The sequence below is a fragment of the Anolis carolinensis genome, chromosome 2 (genome assembly GCF_035594765.1).
Source record: "Anolis carolinensis isolate JA03-04 chromosome 2, rAnoCar3.1.pri, whole genome shotgun sequence".
NCBI lineage: Eukaryota > Metazoa > Chordata > Lepidosauria > Squamata > Dactyloidae > Anolis > Anolis carolinensis.
Genome location: NC_085842.1, coordinates 171,193,917 through 171,213,349, shown reverse-complemented (window position 1 = coordinate 171,213,349; position 19,433 = coordinate 171,193,917). Strand labels below are relative to the sequence as shown.

At 40.9% G+C, this 19,433-nt stretch overlaps 1 protein-coding gene across 6 annotated transcripts in view; it reads right to left on the bottom strand.

The window, feature by feature from the left end:
- Positions 1-19,433, bottom strand: part of b4galnt1 (beta-1,4-N-acetyl-galactosaminyltransferase 1) — a 95,381-nt gene that overhangs the window by 24,507 nt on the left and 51,441 nt on the right. For 5 of the 6 annotated variants that reach the window (XM_062971093.1, XM_062971092.1, XM_062971094.1 and 2 more), the window contains exons 2-3: positions 5,292-5,507; positions 3,652-3,825 (exon numbers count right to left, since the gene is read on the bottom strand). In XM_062971093.1, coding sequence (XP_062827163.1) covers positions 3,652-3,825; positions 5,292-5,507 — 390 coding nt within the window. Of the gene's footprint in view, positions 1-3,651; positions 3,826-5,291; positions 5,508-8,313; positions 8,339-19,433 lie in introns of those variants that run through there. The other variant, XM_062971095.1, reaches the window with a different exon arrangement.

Below are 19,433 nucleotides of genomic sequence, written 5' to 3'. Positions count from 1 at the left end.
ATAATAATAATAAGAGTTGGAAGAGAAGAAGAGACCCCTTGGGTCATTTAGCCCAACCCCCTTCTGCCCTTGTGCCGTGGGGGCCGGATAAATGGCTTTGATGGGCCGCATCTGGCCCCCGGGCCTTAGTTTGGGGACCCCTGTGCTAGAGCATTGGTTCCCAACCTTTTTTGACTAGGGACCACTTGACCAGGGACCACTCTCCAACATTAGTACCAAAAGGGTTACGAATCAGTTTTTGATCAATTTTATATTCAATTTGGTTATCTGGGGTGCAGATTCAGAAAAATTGCATTGGATAGACCACATCAGATCTAACTTCTGATACAGAACATATGCCATCCAGTAGTTGCTGTCTGCTCATCCACAGAAAACCATATTTAATAATCTAGAGCTGATGTGGTCTATCCGATGCAATTTTCTGAATCAGCACCCCAAATAACCCCAAGAACTGCCCTAAAACTGAAGACACCAAAGAGCCCCCTGTGTTCCAGGCACCATATGGAATGGCTCCACTCTGGGGGAGGGAGGAGGAGGAGAAGCAGCAGTCAGGAGGCTTTCTGCTGCACCTTTTGTGGGTAGTCAGCCTCTCCCCTCCCGACATCCCCGTTGCATCCGCGCTATAAGAGGGTTTCGCAGGACCAGTCATTCTTGTAGCAATGGTGTAGTAACTGTGAGGCTGCAGATCATATTTTAGTTCTTGGGGACCACTGCTGGTCCACAGAACTGTTCTAGATTGTTGATCCAAAAACTCATGCCAGGTATATGTTTCTATAGGATGACAATAACATATGCACTTCTGAATCAAATCATATTAAATACTTTCTTTTGGATTAATGTGCCATGCCCGTTTTTTATATGGCAGCAAGGCGTGATAGCAAGCAGAAAACAAGCTAATTCAATTTCATATTAAATGAGCCATGAATAACATCTTTCCTTCCACCTACCTGCCATTTAGATTTGAAGTATCTTTGCTGCACACCCTTCTGCCCCGCCTTTTACCTCCAAGTGAATTCTTTTCAAACTTTCAAAAGTTTGCAAGAATGCCTCCTCCTTTAACCAGACAAAATCTGCCTTGTTTCACAATACCCTAGGAAAGTGGTCCTCAACCTGTGAGTCACCAGATGTTTTGGTCTACAACTCTCAGAAATCCCAGCCAGTTTATCAGCTATTAGGGTTTCTGGGAGTTGAAAGCCAAAACATCTGGGGACCCACAGGTTGAGAACCACTGCCCTAGGATGTCATTTAGCTGATTGGTTTTAATATAACTTTCAGAGAGCTAGCAGGCAGATCCAAAAACAATAGGTAAATAATATATCTCATATATCTATCTATCTATCTATCTATCTATCTATCTATCTATCTATCTATCTATCTATCTATCTCCTGCCTTCTTGTCTGCATGGAAACAGGAAAGGTGCACAGCTTTGTTACAGAGCACATCCAGAAGACCCCATATTTGGTTAGAACTGTGAATATCTCTGTTTCAGTACCATTGCATTTGACCCAGATCCTATCCCCATTGTCTTCTTGGTTTTGTCACTGGCTGTTCTGGTTGTAAATGATGGGAGTTGGAGTCCAACGAGTCTGCAGAGCCCATACATAAAATAAATTATATAATGGATTCCTTGTGAACAATTCACACAAAACTTCATCTAGAAAACTACCATTTTTCTCCTGGGTTCTCTGTGAGTTGAATCAACAATTGATTTGGCGAGGTTAGTTGTGAGACAAATCCAAGACATTAATAGTCAGCAAGTTCTATTAATGGAACTTGCTCTAGGAATAGCTGCCGACTGACTAGACAAATATCTAAACAAAATGCAACTCCAGCCTATTCTGGGACCCTCAATGGCAGTTCGATCAGCAAGTGATGTTTTTCACAGCACAATATAAGCATTGTTGTTACCTATGAATACACTAAGCTACTAGTGAAGGCAGAGTTATGACAACTAATGGAAGAATTGGCCAAGGTACGCTTACAGCTATTTATTTTCAAAACCTTTGAACACTGGAAATTGTGGCTGTCAGCTTGGGCACCAGAATGGACTCCAGAAAACATCTTGTGCTGGTTCTTAAATGGGACTGTCAGCTCTCTGTGAGTTGCTGAGCTTGAATCTGGGAAGAACTGTAAGAGCTGTGCCCAGATTACTTAACTGAATGAATGAATGGTTTATGAATGATGTATTGTACCAGCCTTAGGCCATGACATCGAATAACATGCAACCTTTAAAGTACAGTAAGTACTTTCCAATATAAACATTAAACTTATTCTATATTTACTGTTCTCAGAAGCAGTGACATGATAACAATAATAATGTCTGATTTGTATCATCCCAAGCTTTCTCCATTTCCATTTCTAGTTTCTGCTGTGGACTTTCCTAATTTAGCTTGCATTTTTGGGCTGCGACTGCAAATGTGGCAACCTTTAATGTTATATTTTTGGAATAATCCGCTAACAAGTCACAGATAAATGCTGACTGTTGCTGACCCTCTTCCAAAAGGGCTCCCAGAAGATAGTTTCTAGGGTCATTAGACAAAGGGCAATGTAGCTGATAGTGTATTAAATCTTCTCTTTTCCCTGACCCACAAATACAAAGTCATTGGGCATGAGGGATCCCTCTGTATCATCCCTCTAGCCAGCCTGATGGCATTGCTTGGAAGCGAAGGGATGTAAAAGTTTTTCTAAGGGCTATAGACGTTAAGTCATGAAGATATTGTTGACAATATTGGTCACTCTTTAGTAGAGAGTACCAAGTAGTGAAACTCTGCTACAAGTGTCTGACAGATGCATCCATTTCAAATATTTTACTTAATTGAGTAACACAATTAACCACCACAGAGAAGCATTTTTAGGAAAATGGTGACAAGAAAAAAAAGGCTTTTTTGGTAGCAGCATCCTCATTATGGGAGCACCTTGAACAAGCAGTATTTACTGGTTTTGATGGAAGATATCAGCTACGTGATATTTTGAATAATATCCCAAGGATTGTTTACAGTCTGACTGATGAGCCATGTTACTCAGTTTTGCTTTGTCAGTATTGCCATTGATTGAGAAGTGAGCTAGAGGAGCCAACATTTAGAATTTGCCTGAATTCATAAATAAACAAATGGGATCTGGAACCAAGACTGAAGATATTTTATGGAGCCTCTAGTTTTAAAGCATTGCTGAGCTGTTGAATTATTTTAATTCCTAAGCTTCAATAGTCCATTGCGGTTCTTTGTAGTTTGGGGATGAGGCCAGTGAGCTGATGAGTCAGCGCCAGTTTTTAGTCCATACCTGGAAATAACTACCCACAATGTTGAACACTATTCCTCAAATAGGTTTGGCATCCTGGATAGATCCTTTGAAGGCTGGATTCACCCCTGCCCCTTCCAAGGACACAATCAACTATCAAAAATAGTCAGAGCTATACACGCTCTGTAGTAAGTTCTATATTATTGTGGTGAAGATGAGGTCTACAGCCTGTATTTTGTACACAAGCCAGACAAACTGATACATTTTTTTAGTTTATTCTGCTTAGGGGAAAGACTCATGGCCAAACTCAGTGAATGTTCACTCGAACTCCAAATCAGCCTCCTTCTTCTCTGCAGTTCTGACTTCTGTGGCTGTGCTATGTGTACAAAGAGAACATCTATCTTGGAACTCACCTCTGTCGGTAACTACGGTATTCCTGTTCTCGTTTGCTGTTGATTTTGGGAAGTTCAGAAGGCTTAAAGGCATTTGCAAATTCTATGGAATAGACATGACCAAACAGCTGTTTCTGGAATGGGAGGTTGATACTCGGCTCAACCTCACACTTGCAGGAGTTCTTGGGAAGGAGTCTGTGAAGAGACAAGCCCAGGTCATTAAGTTTACCAGAAGGATCTTCAGCACTGGCTATATGTCTAATTAATTTAATTTAATCAATTTCATTAATTTAAGATATAGCAAATACATACTGCTCTGCAAAAGACATAAGTCCGTAAATCAGTATACTTTCAAAAATAATGAAATGTGTGTCATAAAGAATCTAGATATTGTTTACATTATAACAGTGGTTCTCAGCCTGTGGGTCACCAGATGTTTTGGCCTTCGACTCCCAGAAACCCTAACAGCTGGTAAACTGGCTGGGATTTCTGGGAGTTGTAGGCCAAAACATCTGGGGACCTACAGGTTGAGAACCACTACATAATACGATGCCTCTTGTCAAAGATCCAGTCTTACATACATGCATGTGCATTACTCTCAAGATGCATCCATCTACCATCGTTCAGATAAGTAGCTTCTCAGTGGAGAGAGAACTGTAACTAGAAGATTTCTAATGTAGAGATGGTCAGAAGGTTAAAAGAACCAGCATAGTGCAGTAGTTCAAAAGTTAGATCAGGACTCTGGGAGACCAGGAATTGAATTCCTGTTCACCCATGAAAACCCATAGGGTAACCTTTGGGAGGCTGTATCCTCTCATCTTCAGAGGAAGGCAATGGCTGCCCCTCGATGGGAATTTTGCCAAGAAAATGGCAAGAGAGGTTACCACAACATGGAACTGGCTTGAAGGGACACAGAAACAAATAATATCTGTGAATTTCCTGGAAAAGAGAAACAAGGATTTCTGACTTCTAACAACAGAATTAAAAAAGAGAGTGAAATAGGCAGGCATAGATACATCCAGCCTAGACATGTTTCTGAAAGAAAAAAAGAAGAAGAAAGCTTAGGATAGGAATGCATTTTTGTGCATTAGGAATTTCAGTCCTAATCAGAGCTTGGGCTTAATAAAGATAAAGGTTTTCCCTGATATTAAGTCTCGTCATATCCAACTCTGAGGGTTGGTGTTCATCTCCATTTCTAAGCCGGAGAGCCGGTGTTGTCCGCAGACACCTCCAAGGTCATGTGGCCAGCATGACTGCATGGAGTACCATTACCTTCCCACCAGAGCAGTACCTATTGATCTAATCACATTTGCATGTTTTCGAACTGCTAGCTCACCCTGCTCTCTGGATTCAAACTGCCAACCTTTCAGTCACTAAGCTCAGCAGCTCAGCTAATCTTGGGTTTTGAATGATTTAATATTATGTCTTTGACATGAGACTTCAATGGGTAGATCTCAGGGTTCTAGTGTTTTAAATAAAATATCTCCAAAAGCATACTTTAACCTGCTGTAGCATAAACAAAATTTTAAAAACCTCCATGTTCAATGTTTCCCAAAGACAAATAGGAACCACATTCCATCAACAATGGCTACTATTAACCCAGGGACTGATCTCCTGGTACTCAGGAGAGCAGTGGACAAGATAGGGGACAGGCTCCTTACTCCAGAATCTCCTCCTTTATCCGAAAAGCAATGTGGGCATATTTCTTCTCCGGTACCAAGAGGTGGCTATTCAACAGCTGTTCCGGCATCCGGGCAGACCCACGTCTCAGGTCCACTGTGGTATAGGGCTTTGGTGACCACACATGAAGGTAGAGGAATGCTAGGGATGCCGTCAGCACCGTCAGTGCACACAAGGACTTTTGGACTGGACGCATCCTGGAGGAGCAGGAAGAAGGGGGAAGTGGGAGACAGAGGGAAGCAGAAAGGAATATTAGAATGGAGATAACACCCATTCACCCAACAGCGAAAAAAGAATTTTCAATCTCAATAGGTGACTCTCAGCTTAACCACTCCATCAAGCTGAAGAACAAAAGCAGAGAGAAAAAAACAGGGTGATTGGAGTCATCACAGCTAGTATAATTTTTCTAAGCAATCATGTGTGATTCAGTTCTCCCTGTTGTAACACAAACTATTTTGAGATTGTTTGGTCTTGAACGGGCAATTCAGGTCCATTCACCTTATAATAGGTTTGATACAGGTGGAAATTCAAAATCCTAGAACTGGGTTGCTGAAACAATCAATATGCTTGCATTTTAAAAAAATCTTTTTGGTGAGTGGCCCCAGGTACAAAACTAACTATACTAAAAATTTAGCACTACACATTGTAAGCAAAGTTGCAATTTATGTGGACATGAGTGACAGCCACAATCAGTTTCCTCCCCAGCTAGGTATGAGTAACTTCTAGCTTTCCAGCTATTGAACTATAACTCCCATAATCTCTTTCCACTTAATGTACTGGCTAGGGATAATGGAGGTTTCAGTCCAACAACCTCAAGGACACAAGATGCAGAGAGACAGGCATGTCTGGTATTCGCCACAGTGCTGACACCAGTTCTTTGTCCAAAAGGCTACTACTTTGTCATGGATAATTGGCCTTAAAAGAACACATATGCTTCAGTAATTCATTGCTATTCATGGACCTGAGTCACCATTTTCACTAATAATAATAATAATAATAATAATAATAATAATAATAATAATAACAACAACTTTATTTTTATACCCCACCTCTATCTCCCCAAAGGGGACTCAGGGCGGCTTACATGGGGCCAAGCCCGAATAAAAACAATAGCAATATAAAACACAACAATAGACAAAGAACATGCACAATTATAAAAATTTAAACATTAGCCAATAAAAACAAATGACAAGAACTAATAAAAACATGGATTAAAATGGAGAGGTTGTAAAGGTGCACCATATAAATATTGTAAACACGAGGTGACTGATAAAGTGCTGCAAATTCTTGGAAGTGCAAATTGGGATGGGAATAGATCCTGTGTCTATATCAAGTTGACATAGGTTAAAAAGTGCAAACCGGTACAAGAATGGTCACAGATACAGATTGCTATGGGGGTGAGCAATCTTTATCTAAATGCCTGAGTAAAGAGCCAGGTTTTCAAACTCTTTCTGAATGCTACCAGGGTGGGGACTTTCCTGATTTCCCTGGGGAGCGAGTTCCAGAGCCGGGGGGCCACCACGGAGAAGGCCCTCTCTCTCGTCCCCACCAACCGCACTTGTGACGGAGGTGGGAGCGCGAGGAGGGCCTCCCCCGACGACTAAAGACTTCATTTATGAAAAAAGCAAAAAGGGGAATAGGAAAATGGATATTAAAAGATCGTGGAAAACATTGCACACATTCTTAAGAGTAATTCATAGAATCATAGAATCAGAGAGTTGGAAGAGACTTCGTGGGCCATCCAGTCCAACTCCCTGCCAAGAAGCAGGGAAATTGCATTCAAAGCACCCGTCAGATGGCCATCCAGCCTCTACTTAAAATCCTCCAAAGAAGGAGCCTCTACCACAGAGGGTTCTACTCCTGAACAGCTCTCACAGTTAGTACGTTCTTCCTAATGTCCGGGTGGAATCTCCTTTCCTGTAGTTTGAAGCCATTGTTCCACATCCTGGTCTCCAGGGCGGCAGAAAACAAGTTTGCTCCCTCCTCCCTATGACTTCCCCTCACATATCTATATATATTTGTTCAGTCTTATGACAAGTAGTCTTTCCCAACCTCACCTTAAGATTCCATGCACTGTATGCAAAACCTTTGTTGTACCACTTTATGGTCTATTTGTTTATGTCTTAATAATACATTGAATTCTGTCTACAAACAGCATTAGCTGCACGTGAAATCATACAGGCAACCAACCTGTTGCCTTCACTTGTTCAGAGAAGGATATGTTTGGCAGGCAGAATCTTGAATTGGGTGGGGACGAATCCTTGATGCTTGCCAGATCTTCCCAAGTATGTATTTCTTAAATGCCGGAAACCACTTTTCAAAACCAGGCACTAGTCTCCCAGAGCTTTCTTTCTTCACCTCATTCCTAGGCCGCAATCCCCAACTGACCATGCCCTTATCATTCGAGCCAACTCACCTCTGGAGTATCCCACTCAGGGAGTGGAGGTCCGTCCCCTCCAGACTATTCTCATTCCAGAATCATAGAATCATAGAACTGGAAGAGACCTCACAGGCCATTCAGTCCAACCCCCTGCCAAGCATGAAAATGGCATTCAGAGCACCCCCAACAGATGGCCAGTCAGCCAGCCTCTGCTTAAAATCGTTCAAAGAAGGAGCCTCCACCACACTCTGTGGTAGAGAGTTCCACTGCTGAACAGCTCTCAAAGTTAGGAAATTTTTCTTAATGTTCAGGTGGAATCTCCTTTGCTGTAGTTTAAAGCCATTGCTCCACGTCCTAGTCTCCGGGGCAGCAAAAAAACAAGCTTGCCACCCCCCCCCCTCCCTATGACTTCCCCTCACACATTTATACATGGCTATCATGTTTCCTCTTAGCCTTCTCTTCTCTTTCAAGTTGGAAGTCAATTTAGGGAGACTCCATACATTTCACTGGATTTTCTTAAGCAACGAATAAGGTATGCTTCCACCCCTAATCTTCTGCAAATGAGCTAACTAACCCTCACCCACCCAGCCCCCTTTCAACCCCTTCAAATCTGCCTTGCTTACCTGCCTCCAGTACAGAAAGCTCTGCTTCTTCTCCTTCTGGGCTATCAGTGAGCTGTCGCAAAACTACCCTGAAGACACTATTGTTAACAACGCATGTGAGTTACACCGGGAAAGACACTCGTGTTACAATCAAGGAAGTCTTGTTTGAGTCTGGAGAACATTTCCCTCCATACACCCACACACTTGTGCAATGAGTAAAGAAAATTACACAGATGCTGGTAGAAAAATGCACAAGGCAAAGGAATAATAATATGGAATTTATACCCTAAAAGGTGCTCAGAGCAGCATACAAATTGTTAATTTGACAATTCTCTGATTGCAATCTAAATAAGACATGATCCACAAAGACATTCGCGGAGTACCCATATGCTGACAGATGATTTAAAAGAACATGACACACACTTGAATGTTGAAGAAAACAGTTTGCTTAAACATACAAAATGTGGTATGTTCCTATGTAGTGAATTCAAGTTAAGCTCTGATGGGCCTTGACATGTTCTGCTGATCTAATAACAGCCACAACACTACAAAGAGCTGAAAGGCGTAGTCAACTGCATGTCACTTTGCTTCAGGCTAGCTGGATTACACATGGAGAGTCTGTTCTTTCCTTCTGACCTTTCTCAGTTATTACGTTTGCCATTAATGTAAATTCAGTTTATCTTGTAACAAGCTTGCAGTGCAGTGGTTCTCAACTTGTAGGTCCCCAGGTGTTTTGGCCTACAACTTCCAGAAATCCCAGCCAGTTTACCAGCTGTTAGGATTTCTGGGAGTTGAAGGCCAAAACATCTGGGGACCCACAGGTTGAGAACCACTGTTGTAATGCATGCCTTGGTTTTGATATGAGTACACCATGTCATACATCATCACTCATTTTTTCACTGCCCTCTTTCCTGCTTGTGTTTATTTTCTAAAGGCATGAAGAGCCAAAAGAGGAAGCCCTTCTCTGTGTCTCCATTGTGAAGACTTGAATCTCCTGCAAGGATGACGCCAGCAGGACTGCTAGTGGCTTCCACATCAGTGGCACAGCAATTCTATGGCAAGTTTTAGTCAAAAGTTTTAAGGAGCTGTACAAGGGACCTAATCTTGAGTTCAATACTTAGGGCCTTTGCAACACTTGATAACCCAGAATATCAAGTCAGATAATCCACAATATCTGTTTTGAACTGGGTTATCTGAGTCCACACTGCCACACTGTCTGGAAGGGGCCTTAGATAGCAGTTTTAAAGTCTGGGCTAAATCCCGGAGTTGATTCATCACTTGTCAAGGTCAGACACGAGCCAATGGATGGAAATACAGTTTATTGTATAAACAACTCAAAAAAGCTCATAAAACAAACACAGGAGCTTGCAACACTGAAACTTCAGTGTGAAAAAGACATTTAAACTGAAAAAACTCCAGAGATATAATCCAGATTAAAACAAAACTGCTTATATTCAGCTCAAAATTGCAGGATAATTTGGAGAAGGCAAAACAAACTGCGGGCCGAATTCCCAAGGGTCCAAAATAAACAGAATCCCAACTGGGTTACAAAATGGAGTTTTAAGGTTCAAAACAAACAGTGTCCCAAACCGGGCCAAACTTTGCCACCAGAAGCAGCGCAAACAAACTGGTGCCAAAAACAAAGCAACGAAGGGCAAAGAGTTACTGCAGGGTCAGAAGCCAAGCCAGTGACCAGTAACGGAGTGTAACTGCAGAACCAGGAGTCAAACTGGAATTGGAAGCAGAGCGTTACTTCAGGGCCAGGAACGAAGCCAACGGTCGGTAACGGAGAGTAACTGCAGAACCAGGAGTCAAACTGGAATTGGGAGCGGAGCGTTACTTCAGGGTCAGGAACGAAGCCAACGGTCGGTAACGGAGAGTAACTGCAGAACCAGGAGTCAAACTGGAATTGGGAGCGGAGCGTTACTTCAGGGTCAGGAACGAAGCCAACGGTCGGTAACAGAGAGTAGTTACAGGGTTGAGAATGAGGCCAAGCAGGAATAGGGAGCGAAGAGTAATGCCAAAACGATGTCCAGTCCAAGGTCCAAGATGAGAAGTCGTCACAGCAAAGTTCTTGTCAATGGGTTGACACAAGGAGCCAAAACGACGGAGGCAAACTAATGCAGACAGTAATCACAATGCAGCCTAAAGAAAACCCACACAGTTCCAGGCCCCGTTGTAGAAGTAACGCAGAATAAACTTATGTCGGTTGCACAGTCCCAAGCCAGTCTTCAGGAACACGAACACGAAACCCAATGGCGCCCAACAACCACCTTGCCACACGCAAGGGTCGAATGGCCAAATGCCCTCAATTTATTTACAACTCGTCTTCAGAACTCGAGCTGGGCACCGCCCTTCCCACAGGTTGCTCCCATTCCTCATCCGAGCTGGAACCGTCCTGCCGACGCCCAGACCTACTCGCAGCTGTGGAACTATCCACACTCCTCCAATTAGACCACCTTGGGTCTGATCCTGAAGGACCCCATGTTTACTCAGCGTCCCCACTACCAGTGAGCCCAGTCTCCCCATCACAACCCTCTGGAGCGCGTGTCCACTCCATGTCATCCTCTTCTGCCCGTACCACATCCCCAATGTCCATTTCAAGCCCCTCATCCCCTTCAAAACCCTCAAATGAATCCTCATCTGTTGATTCCTCAAATATCTCTCTAATCCTCTTTCTCTGTAACTCCTCAAATGAGTCTTGCTCCCGAGGAGTCTTTATTTTCTTTCTGCTACTATCAGTAGTATCATTGACCCCAGAAGGCTCATTCACAACATCACTTCGTTGACAAGAAAGCCACTATTGGACCATGCATAGGAACTTTTTGATCAGCAAGATGTCACCAGCCTCTGGCCCCACACACATCAGGAATACTGGTTTCCTTTTGCTTTAGTGGCAGTCATCAACACTAACATAGCAACAAAACATGACTGTGAGCTATCCCTATTGTAATGCAAAGTATTTTAACACTATCCAGATTTCAATGGGAAATTAAGATCCATTCGCTTTATAAAAGACTTGCTCCAGGTAGAGAAGAAAATTTCTAGACCTTGGAAACTGAAATTATCAAACTCTGTACTGGAAACAAATACCAGAGACATGGAAGGAGGCCAGAATTATTTTAATCCCCAAAGAAAATCAAGAGGAAAAACTGGTTCACAATTACAGACCTATCTCATTGCTAAATATAAATGATAAAATATTTACATCAATGTTGGCAAATAGATTAAAATCAACACTGAGCAATTGGATCAAATCTGATCAAGCAGGCTTTCTACCTGGAAGGCAAATTAAAGATAACACAAGGATAATTTTAAATATAATTAAACACATTCAAAATGCAAAACTTTAAAAGGGGCCCCTTTTATTATTGGATGCTGAAAAGGCCTTTGACAGATTAAACTGGGATTTTATCATTGAACTACTAAAGAACCTAAGATATGGGGGAAATTTCATTAATGGAATACAAGCCATATATACAGAACAAAGAGCCAAAATTAAAATTAATGGAGATATGACCTAAATGTTTCCAATACAGAGAGGTGTGAGACAGGGATGCCCCCTCTCACCCTTATTATTCATACTTGCAATAGAAATCCAAGCAAGAAATCTACGTCAGGATGTAGACCTGATAGGTATAAAAGTGAAAAATCAAAAATAAAATAAAGTTATTTGCGAATGAAATTACTTTAATGTCAGAAGACCCACTGAAGGAATTTCCCAAGATGATATGACTGGTCAATCAATTTGGATTAGTTGCGGGTCTTTCAATCAATCTGCACAAAACAAAAATATCAGCGACAAAGTTAAACAATAAAGAAAAAGAAGAACTAAGCCAAGAAACAGGAATTAAAATAGCTCTCCAATATATCCAACTGGGCATGTTTAGCTTGCAGAAGAGAAGGCTAAGAGGAGCCATGATAGCCATGTACAAATATGTGAGGGGAAGTCATAGGGAGGAGGGAGTAAGCTTTTTTTCTGCTGCCCTGCAGACTAGGACTCGGAACAATGGCTTCAAACTACAGGAAAGGAGATTCCACCTGAACATCAGGAAGAACTTCCTCACAGTAAGGGCTGTTCGGCAGTGGAACTCTCTGCCCCAGACTGTGGTGAAGGCTCCTTCTTTGGAGACTTTTAAGCAGAGGCTGGATGGCCATCTGTCGGGAGTGCTTTGAATGCGATTTCCTGCTTCTTGGCAGGGGGTTGGACTGGATGGCCCATGAGGTCTCTTCCAACTCTACTATTCTATGATTCTATGATTCTAGAATAAAGATGAAAAATCTACAAGATACTAAACAAAGAGGAGGAATGGCTCTCCCAAACCTAAAATTAAGCAGCTATATTGAATTGGCTAAAAGAATGGATCCATCTTGACAATCATAGTCTTATAACTCTCGAAGGAGATGATTTAAAATTTGGTTTACATGCATACTTAATTTATGGAAAAGTGGCAGAAGATTCAAACTTTAACAAACACCCAATTAGGAAAACCCTGATGAATATTTGGAACAAATATAAAAAAATTACACAAAAATGTCACAATGGACCTCGATACAGGAAGCTTTCAAACAAAGTGGAAATTCCAAGGATAGTAAAAGATGTCCAACATATGCGGAAATACTCAAGAAAACACAAGGTAACCTCCAGCTGAAAACAATGATAGCAATAAACCAACAGGGCTATAACATGAACTGGTTTGAATATGCACAAATACACCAACAATATCAAAAAGATGTGCAGATGGGATTTGAAGAAGAAAAGACAGATTTTGACAAGATACATAAATCAAGAAATAAACAACTATCTAAGCTCTACAATCTCCTATTAAAATTACACACAGAAGATGAATATATCAAGAAATGTATGGTAAAATGGGCCAAAAACATTGGCCGCTCAATCAGCTTAGACAAATGGGAATACTTCTGGAAAGTAAAAATAAAAATTTTCAAAAGCTATTCCCTTCTGGAAAATGTCTGCAAAATGTTTTATCAGTCCTATATGACACCTGTTAAATTAGCCAAAATGCAGCCACAATTTAAAAAACACTTGTTGGAAATGTAAGCAAGCAACAGAATCATTTTTCCATATGTGGGGGTCTTGCAGGAAGGCAAAAAAAACTTTTGGATTGAGATCCATAAAACTACTGAAAAAATATTAAAGCTAAAAATTCCTATGCACCCAGAAATATTCCTACTGCTGAAGTCAAACGATAAACTCTTCACCTTGATGATAATTGCTGTAAAAATCGTTTATGTACGAGCCTGGAAATTGGAGGAAACACCGGAAATTGAGGAATGGGTCGTGAAAGTGGTGGAGGTGGCTGAGATGGACATTCTGACAGGATATCTCCAGTCAAAAGACCCTTCGGAGTTTAGGAAAGACTGGGAACCCTTCAAAAGGTTTTTTAAAGGAAAGACTATTTCAACGTGGGGGGGGGGGGGTTCAAGTTTGACTATTACAAAATCACATTGTTTAACTTCCTTCTGAAGAATGTCAAGACGAAGCATCCTTTGGAACTATTTGATGTGACTTTCTTTTCTATTGTATATGTATTATGGTAGAACTTTGGAGATGTGAACGTTAAGTTTGTATTCAGAAAATGAATTATGTGTGGTTGTCAAGGAAGGGGAAGGAAAGGGAAAAAAGAAGAGGGAAAGGAAAAAATATTTAAAGATAAAGAAATAGGTAATGCTATTTGGACAAGCTGGAATGTTATAAAATTAGAAATAAGTGATTCCTGAAAAGGTTAAATATGTTGAAATAATGTTAATGAAACATTTGATGACGATTTTATACATCTTTCAATTTATACAAATTGGGTTTTTATAGCTATGGTGTATGTAAAATAGTCAAAAAGCTCAAACCACAAGAAAATCTTTCATTGCCCGTTCCCATTCTTATGGGTGTTTTTTATTAATGTGATATCATGATATGTTTAAACATATTCTGAGATTTTCTTGATCATGAAGATATATTCCCTGCCTCGCAAGAAGTTTCTTTTTTTAAAAAAAAATTACAGTAGGATATCTGCATATGACATTGGGGGGGGGGGGGGAGAGAGAGAGAGAGAGAGAGAAGTAGCTGGTGGATTTTTTTTTTGAAAATGTTTTCAATTCAAGTGAATTGTAAAGAATGTTACTTTGCACAAGTCGCCATTTGAATACAGATCTAGACAAGTTTCATTATTTTTGAATGTATATTTTCTGATTGTATATTAGATTGTTTGTGTCAAATAATTAATAAATTCAAAAAAAGAAAAAAAAGAAAAGTCCAATGGATGCATTTCACCCCATTTAATTCTGTGAAATCTCACTGCTAAATTCTTAAGAAGCCTCAGAACATATTCTTCTCTTTCTTTGCAGTTCTATAGAGATTTTTCAATTTTTGTAACATGGGGATGAACCCATCTTTTCATCTCAGAAAGTATTCAAAGCAGTATATGACATATACTTCATAAAAATAATGTGTAGTTTAATGGCTTTCAGACCCTTGCATCAGCTACTATTATTGTTTTTGTCTGTACAAAACAATAATAGTACAGTATATTAACTGTATGGATGAATCCCCCAAAGACGTTTCATGCCTAACCATCTTCCAATAGATCAGACATTCCAGTCTATCCTTGTAATGTCTGATTTGATAAATAATGATCCCAAAGGTAGATTGCAATTTGCAGTTTGCAGGGCATTATTTGTAGCAAGCAGTTTAACTAGCTTTGGTTTTGTAATTAAAACAGGCTACCCTTTTATTTCAAAAATCCTTTAGCCATTCCGGAGGAGGATCTAAAAGCTCTGTGACTGAGGGGAAAAAATATTGCTAACTGCATTAAAAAAACTTTGGTAAATCACGATGGGAGCGTATCACAGTACAAGCCTCCAAAACTGTAACATTACACACTGCAAGTCGAGTTCCAATTTATGTGGACACAACTGATTCTCAGGCCCCTTCTACACTGCCATATGTCCCAGGATCTGATCCCAGATTATCTGCTTTAAACTGAATAATATGAGTCTACACTGCCAGATAATCTGGGATAAACAGATAATCTGGAATCAGATCCTGGGATATAGGAGCAGTGTGGAATGGGCCTCGGAGTTTCCTCCCAACACATTTACAGCAGAGGGAGAAGTTACGTCCTCTCTTCTCTGACAGTGTCAGAGGACAGCATCCCAATTGGGATTCTTTGAACACAATCATGGACTTCTTTCCATCTGGATAATGGCTGGTGGACTATCAAGAGAAGACATTGGGACCCTGCCTACCAACAGAAAAAAGCCAACCAAAGACAAAAATAATAATAATAAATTTAAAGGTTTAAAAATAGCATTTTCTTTCATTCTTTAATTGAGGTTTTTGACTTTCACAGGGATCCTGTGCTACTCGCCCCAGCAAGTGCGGAGAGATGAAAGGAATGCTTTTAGGTTCTCTGGTGCCTCTACTCAGGGATCTTTGGCATGAGTTTGACTGGCAAAGCTAATTTCCTGTGATAATATTGAAGTGCTTTTGCATATATTCCAAAAGATAAACTATGCCATGAAACAGCCTCAGTGCCCAAGTACCAGTGGATTTGCATCCAGAAGTTTCACTTGATCTGGCAAACAAACAACATACAACCCCAAACAAACATTGCATTGCTGAGGCACCTTCTGGAAAAGGAATGGCCTGATGCAAGCTACACCCAGCAGATCTGGCAAGCAAAAGACAGTCAACCAAACACAATAGATAGCCCAAACTAGAACCACCGAATAATTGGGACGTACGTAGGTGCTGGCTTACCACTTGGAATCCAGATAAGCATCTAGATCTAGAAGAACCCAATACGTACTGTTCCTAATATTATTCCCAGGATATTCCCAAGGTATTTCTTGATTATAGAACATTCTCAGGGATATTTTGAAAACCTCAGGCTCAGTTTCCAATACTTGCAGGTAGGGCTGGGAAAGATCTCTATCTGAAACCCTAGAGAGTCCCTGCCAAAGACACTACATGCATCTGATATCTTGTCTGATTTCATAAGGTAAGCATGGTCAGATCTTATCAGTACTTTTATCAGGAAACTATCAATGAATACAAAGCAAGAAAGGCATCCCACCTGAAATCCTCAGTGCCAATCAGGGTTTGCAACTAGGTTTAGATGGGTCGCAGGTTCGACTCCGGGGAGCAGAGTGAGCACCCACTGTTAGCCCCAGCTTCTGCCAACCTAGCAGTTTAAAAACATGCAAATGTGAGTAGATCAATAGGTACTGCTCCGGCAGGAAGGTAACGCCGCTCCATGCAGTCATGCCTGCACGTGACCTTGGGGGTGTCTATGGACAACGCCGGCTCTTCAGCTTAGAAATGGAAATGAGCACCAACCTCCAGAGTCGGGCATGACTGGACTTAATGTCAGGGAAAAACCTTTAACTTTTCATGGCAAGAAGCAAGTGTCTATGAATGCTTATGCTAGACATTTCTTTTTCTCAGTCTTAAAGATGCCAAATGATTTCTTTATGACCTTTTTATTGAGGAACACAACTGCAAAAATGTCTTTGAATATTACCTCCTTTTTATCAGGTCCCTTGGTTTATAGAAGTTTTGCAGCCAGATGTGACCATGTTGTAGTTTCCTTTCACTTTTTCACCTGCATGGGCCAGTCGGACACGACTGGACTTAATGTCAGGGGAAAACCTTTACCTTTACCTTAGATGGAGCAGTGAAATCACCCATCCGTAAAATATAACTTTTACTATTTTTATGTTCACATCCATTCTGGAGCAAACCCAAGAGAAGTTTTCTCCTCATATTAATCGTGGAGGTGGAAAAAGAATGTGATTGTTGTGAGGAAGACATAGAGGCTTACATCTCTCCACCTTCCCAACTGATAAGATGAGCAAAACTTTAGGTTTCCTCTCTGGTGAAGCTCTATGATATACTCCAGCATATCACAGACAAAAGCTGTCATATAGTGTGGCTGAGATGGCAAAAGTTAGGAATGAAGAAGAATGCGCCAACTATGGGAGGCTGCAGCGGATTGCTTTAGATTGAGTCTACTGGGAAAAGCAAAATTTGTCACCTTTTCAAGGTAAAGGTGCAGCTAGCACACAAGCTGTGTGAAGGCCCTCCTGGCCAATGCAGACACCTGGGCCTCCAGGACGACCCCCAGACTGCGAACCTGCACCTTCAGGTTTGCAGTCCCTCCCTTTACTGAATTAACAATTTGAATTCGGTTTGCAGCAATTGAAGTAACCTGGGGACAAAGAGGGTTGGGCTGGGTCTCAGGCCTCTTCTACACTGCCATATATTCAAATCAGATTATCTTCTTACAGAATTAGCTTACTGTTTTTCTTTGAAATACGGTAAATATTCAAAAAACATTTACCCCACTTATGCCTCAGTTAATGTAATTTTATTGGTATCTATTTTTATTTTGAAATTTACCAGTAGCTGCTGTATTTCTCACCCTCGGCTTATACTTGAGTCAATAAGTTTTCCCAGTTTTTGTGGTAAAATTAGGTGCCTCGGCTTATATTCGGGTCGGCTTATACTCAAGTATATATCGTATATGAGTCTACATGGCCATATAATCTAGTTCAAAGCAGATAATCTGGATTTTATACATCAGTGTAGAAGGGGCCTCATTTGTATTCTCTTCAGCTCTGTAATTCCAAGGAAAGGAGAGGAAGACAAATAATAATAATAATAATAATAATAATAATAATAATAATAATAATAATGAGTATGATTCTTTATTTGCATTCCGTCCTATCTCCCCGATGAACTTAGGGCAGATTTCAGCAAACATTTAATGCCTAGAAAGAACAAACACAAATCAGGAGAAAAGCAAAATTCCTTCTCCTCCCCTCCTCTCCCATCTGCTGAGTTATCAAAGCGCATACTACAATTGAACTCTGAAATCAGTTTGTAGCAATGAAGTAAATCAAGGACAAAGGGGAGGAGAGTGAAACTGGGACATTGAAAAAGCAGCTAAAAAGAGAGGTTTGACAGACAGAGGATAAATTGGGTCTCTCCCTGCCAAATTGGGATAGTTGAAAGATATACAAATCCAGAGGAGGCAGTAATGCCAGCTGAAAAGTGCTATCATTGTGAAGTGTGAAAGGGACCTTTGGTCTTAAAATGAATGCCACAGGACTTTGGCCAGGTGCTGTACTCTTGTGGCAATCATTTTATAAATGAGCTGGGCAAATTCATAGAGCTGAGCAACAAAAATGTGACAACGAATACCAGAAGGCTAAGATGCAAAACAAGTTTGACAGGTTGGAACTTTTGGCTAAAACCAACCAATTAAAACCGAGAAAAAATTATACAATCTTACATTGGAAAAACACACATCAAACAAACAAGCCAGCAAAACCCAAAACACAAGTAGGCTTGTCCGATCGATGGAAAAAATGTTTCAATTCTCGTTTCTAAAGCAGGGGGTGCCGGCGCTTCGATATAGAAAGTATTTCCGAATTTTTCACCCAAAAATTTCGGATATTTCCGAAAATTTGTAATGATTCTTAATGTTCCTAAAATGGCGGACGCGCATGCACAATCGCCCCCAAAAAAAGGAAACCGGGGGGACTTTTACAGGGCTCTCCCGCCCTCATTTCTTGAGCTATCCTCATCAAATTTGGTACCGTGGGAGATCACATTCAACACTCTTTGCTCAACAAATTGCAGAACGTTTCCTGTCTCCTATGATTTTTGGCGAATTTTCATAACTTTTTATAATACACTATTTTTCAATATTTGAAGAAACCTGTTCCTGGTTTGAAAGTCTTATTTCCTGTTCATTTGGGTTCTTATCACTGTAAAAGTCCCTCTTCTACTTGTGTAGACTTTGGATTAGAAACGCAGCACACGCCAAGCAATGCCTTGGCAGGAGTGCCCACGTCCTTTGGAAACTAGAAATTGCTGTGGACCCTCTATTGAATCAAATCAATGTCTGACTTTGTGATTGCAGAAATAAAACTCAGCCGAAGGCTTAGGAATAGAAATGGAGCGTGAGGGAAGCAATGCCTTGGCAGGAGTGCCCACGTCCTTTGGAAACTATAAATTGCCTAATGCCTCTTTTCAAGCAAGGACTCTTTGCCAGATCCCACAAGCCCCAAGCCAATGCAATATTTATTACCCAAAAAATATACACAATCTCAAACCA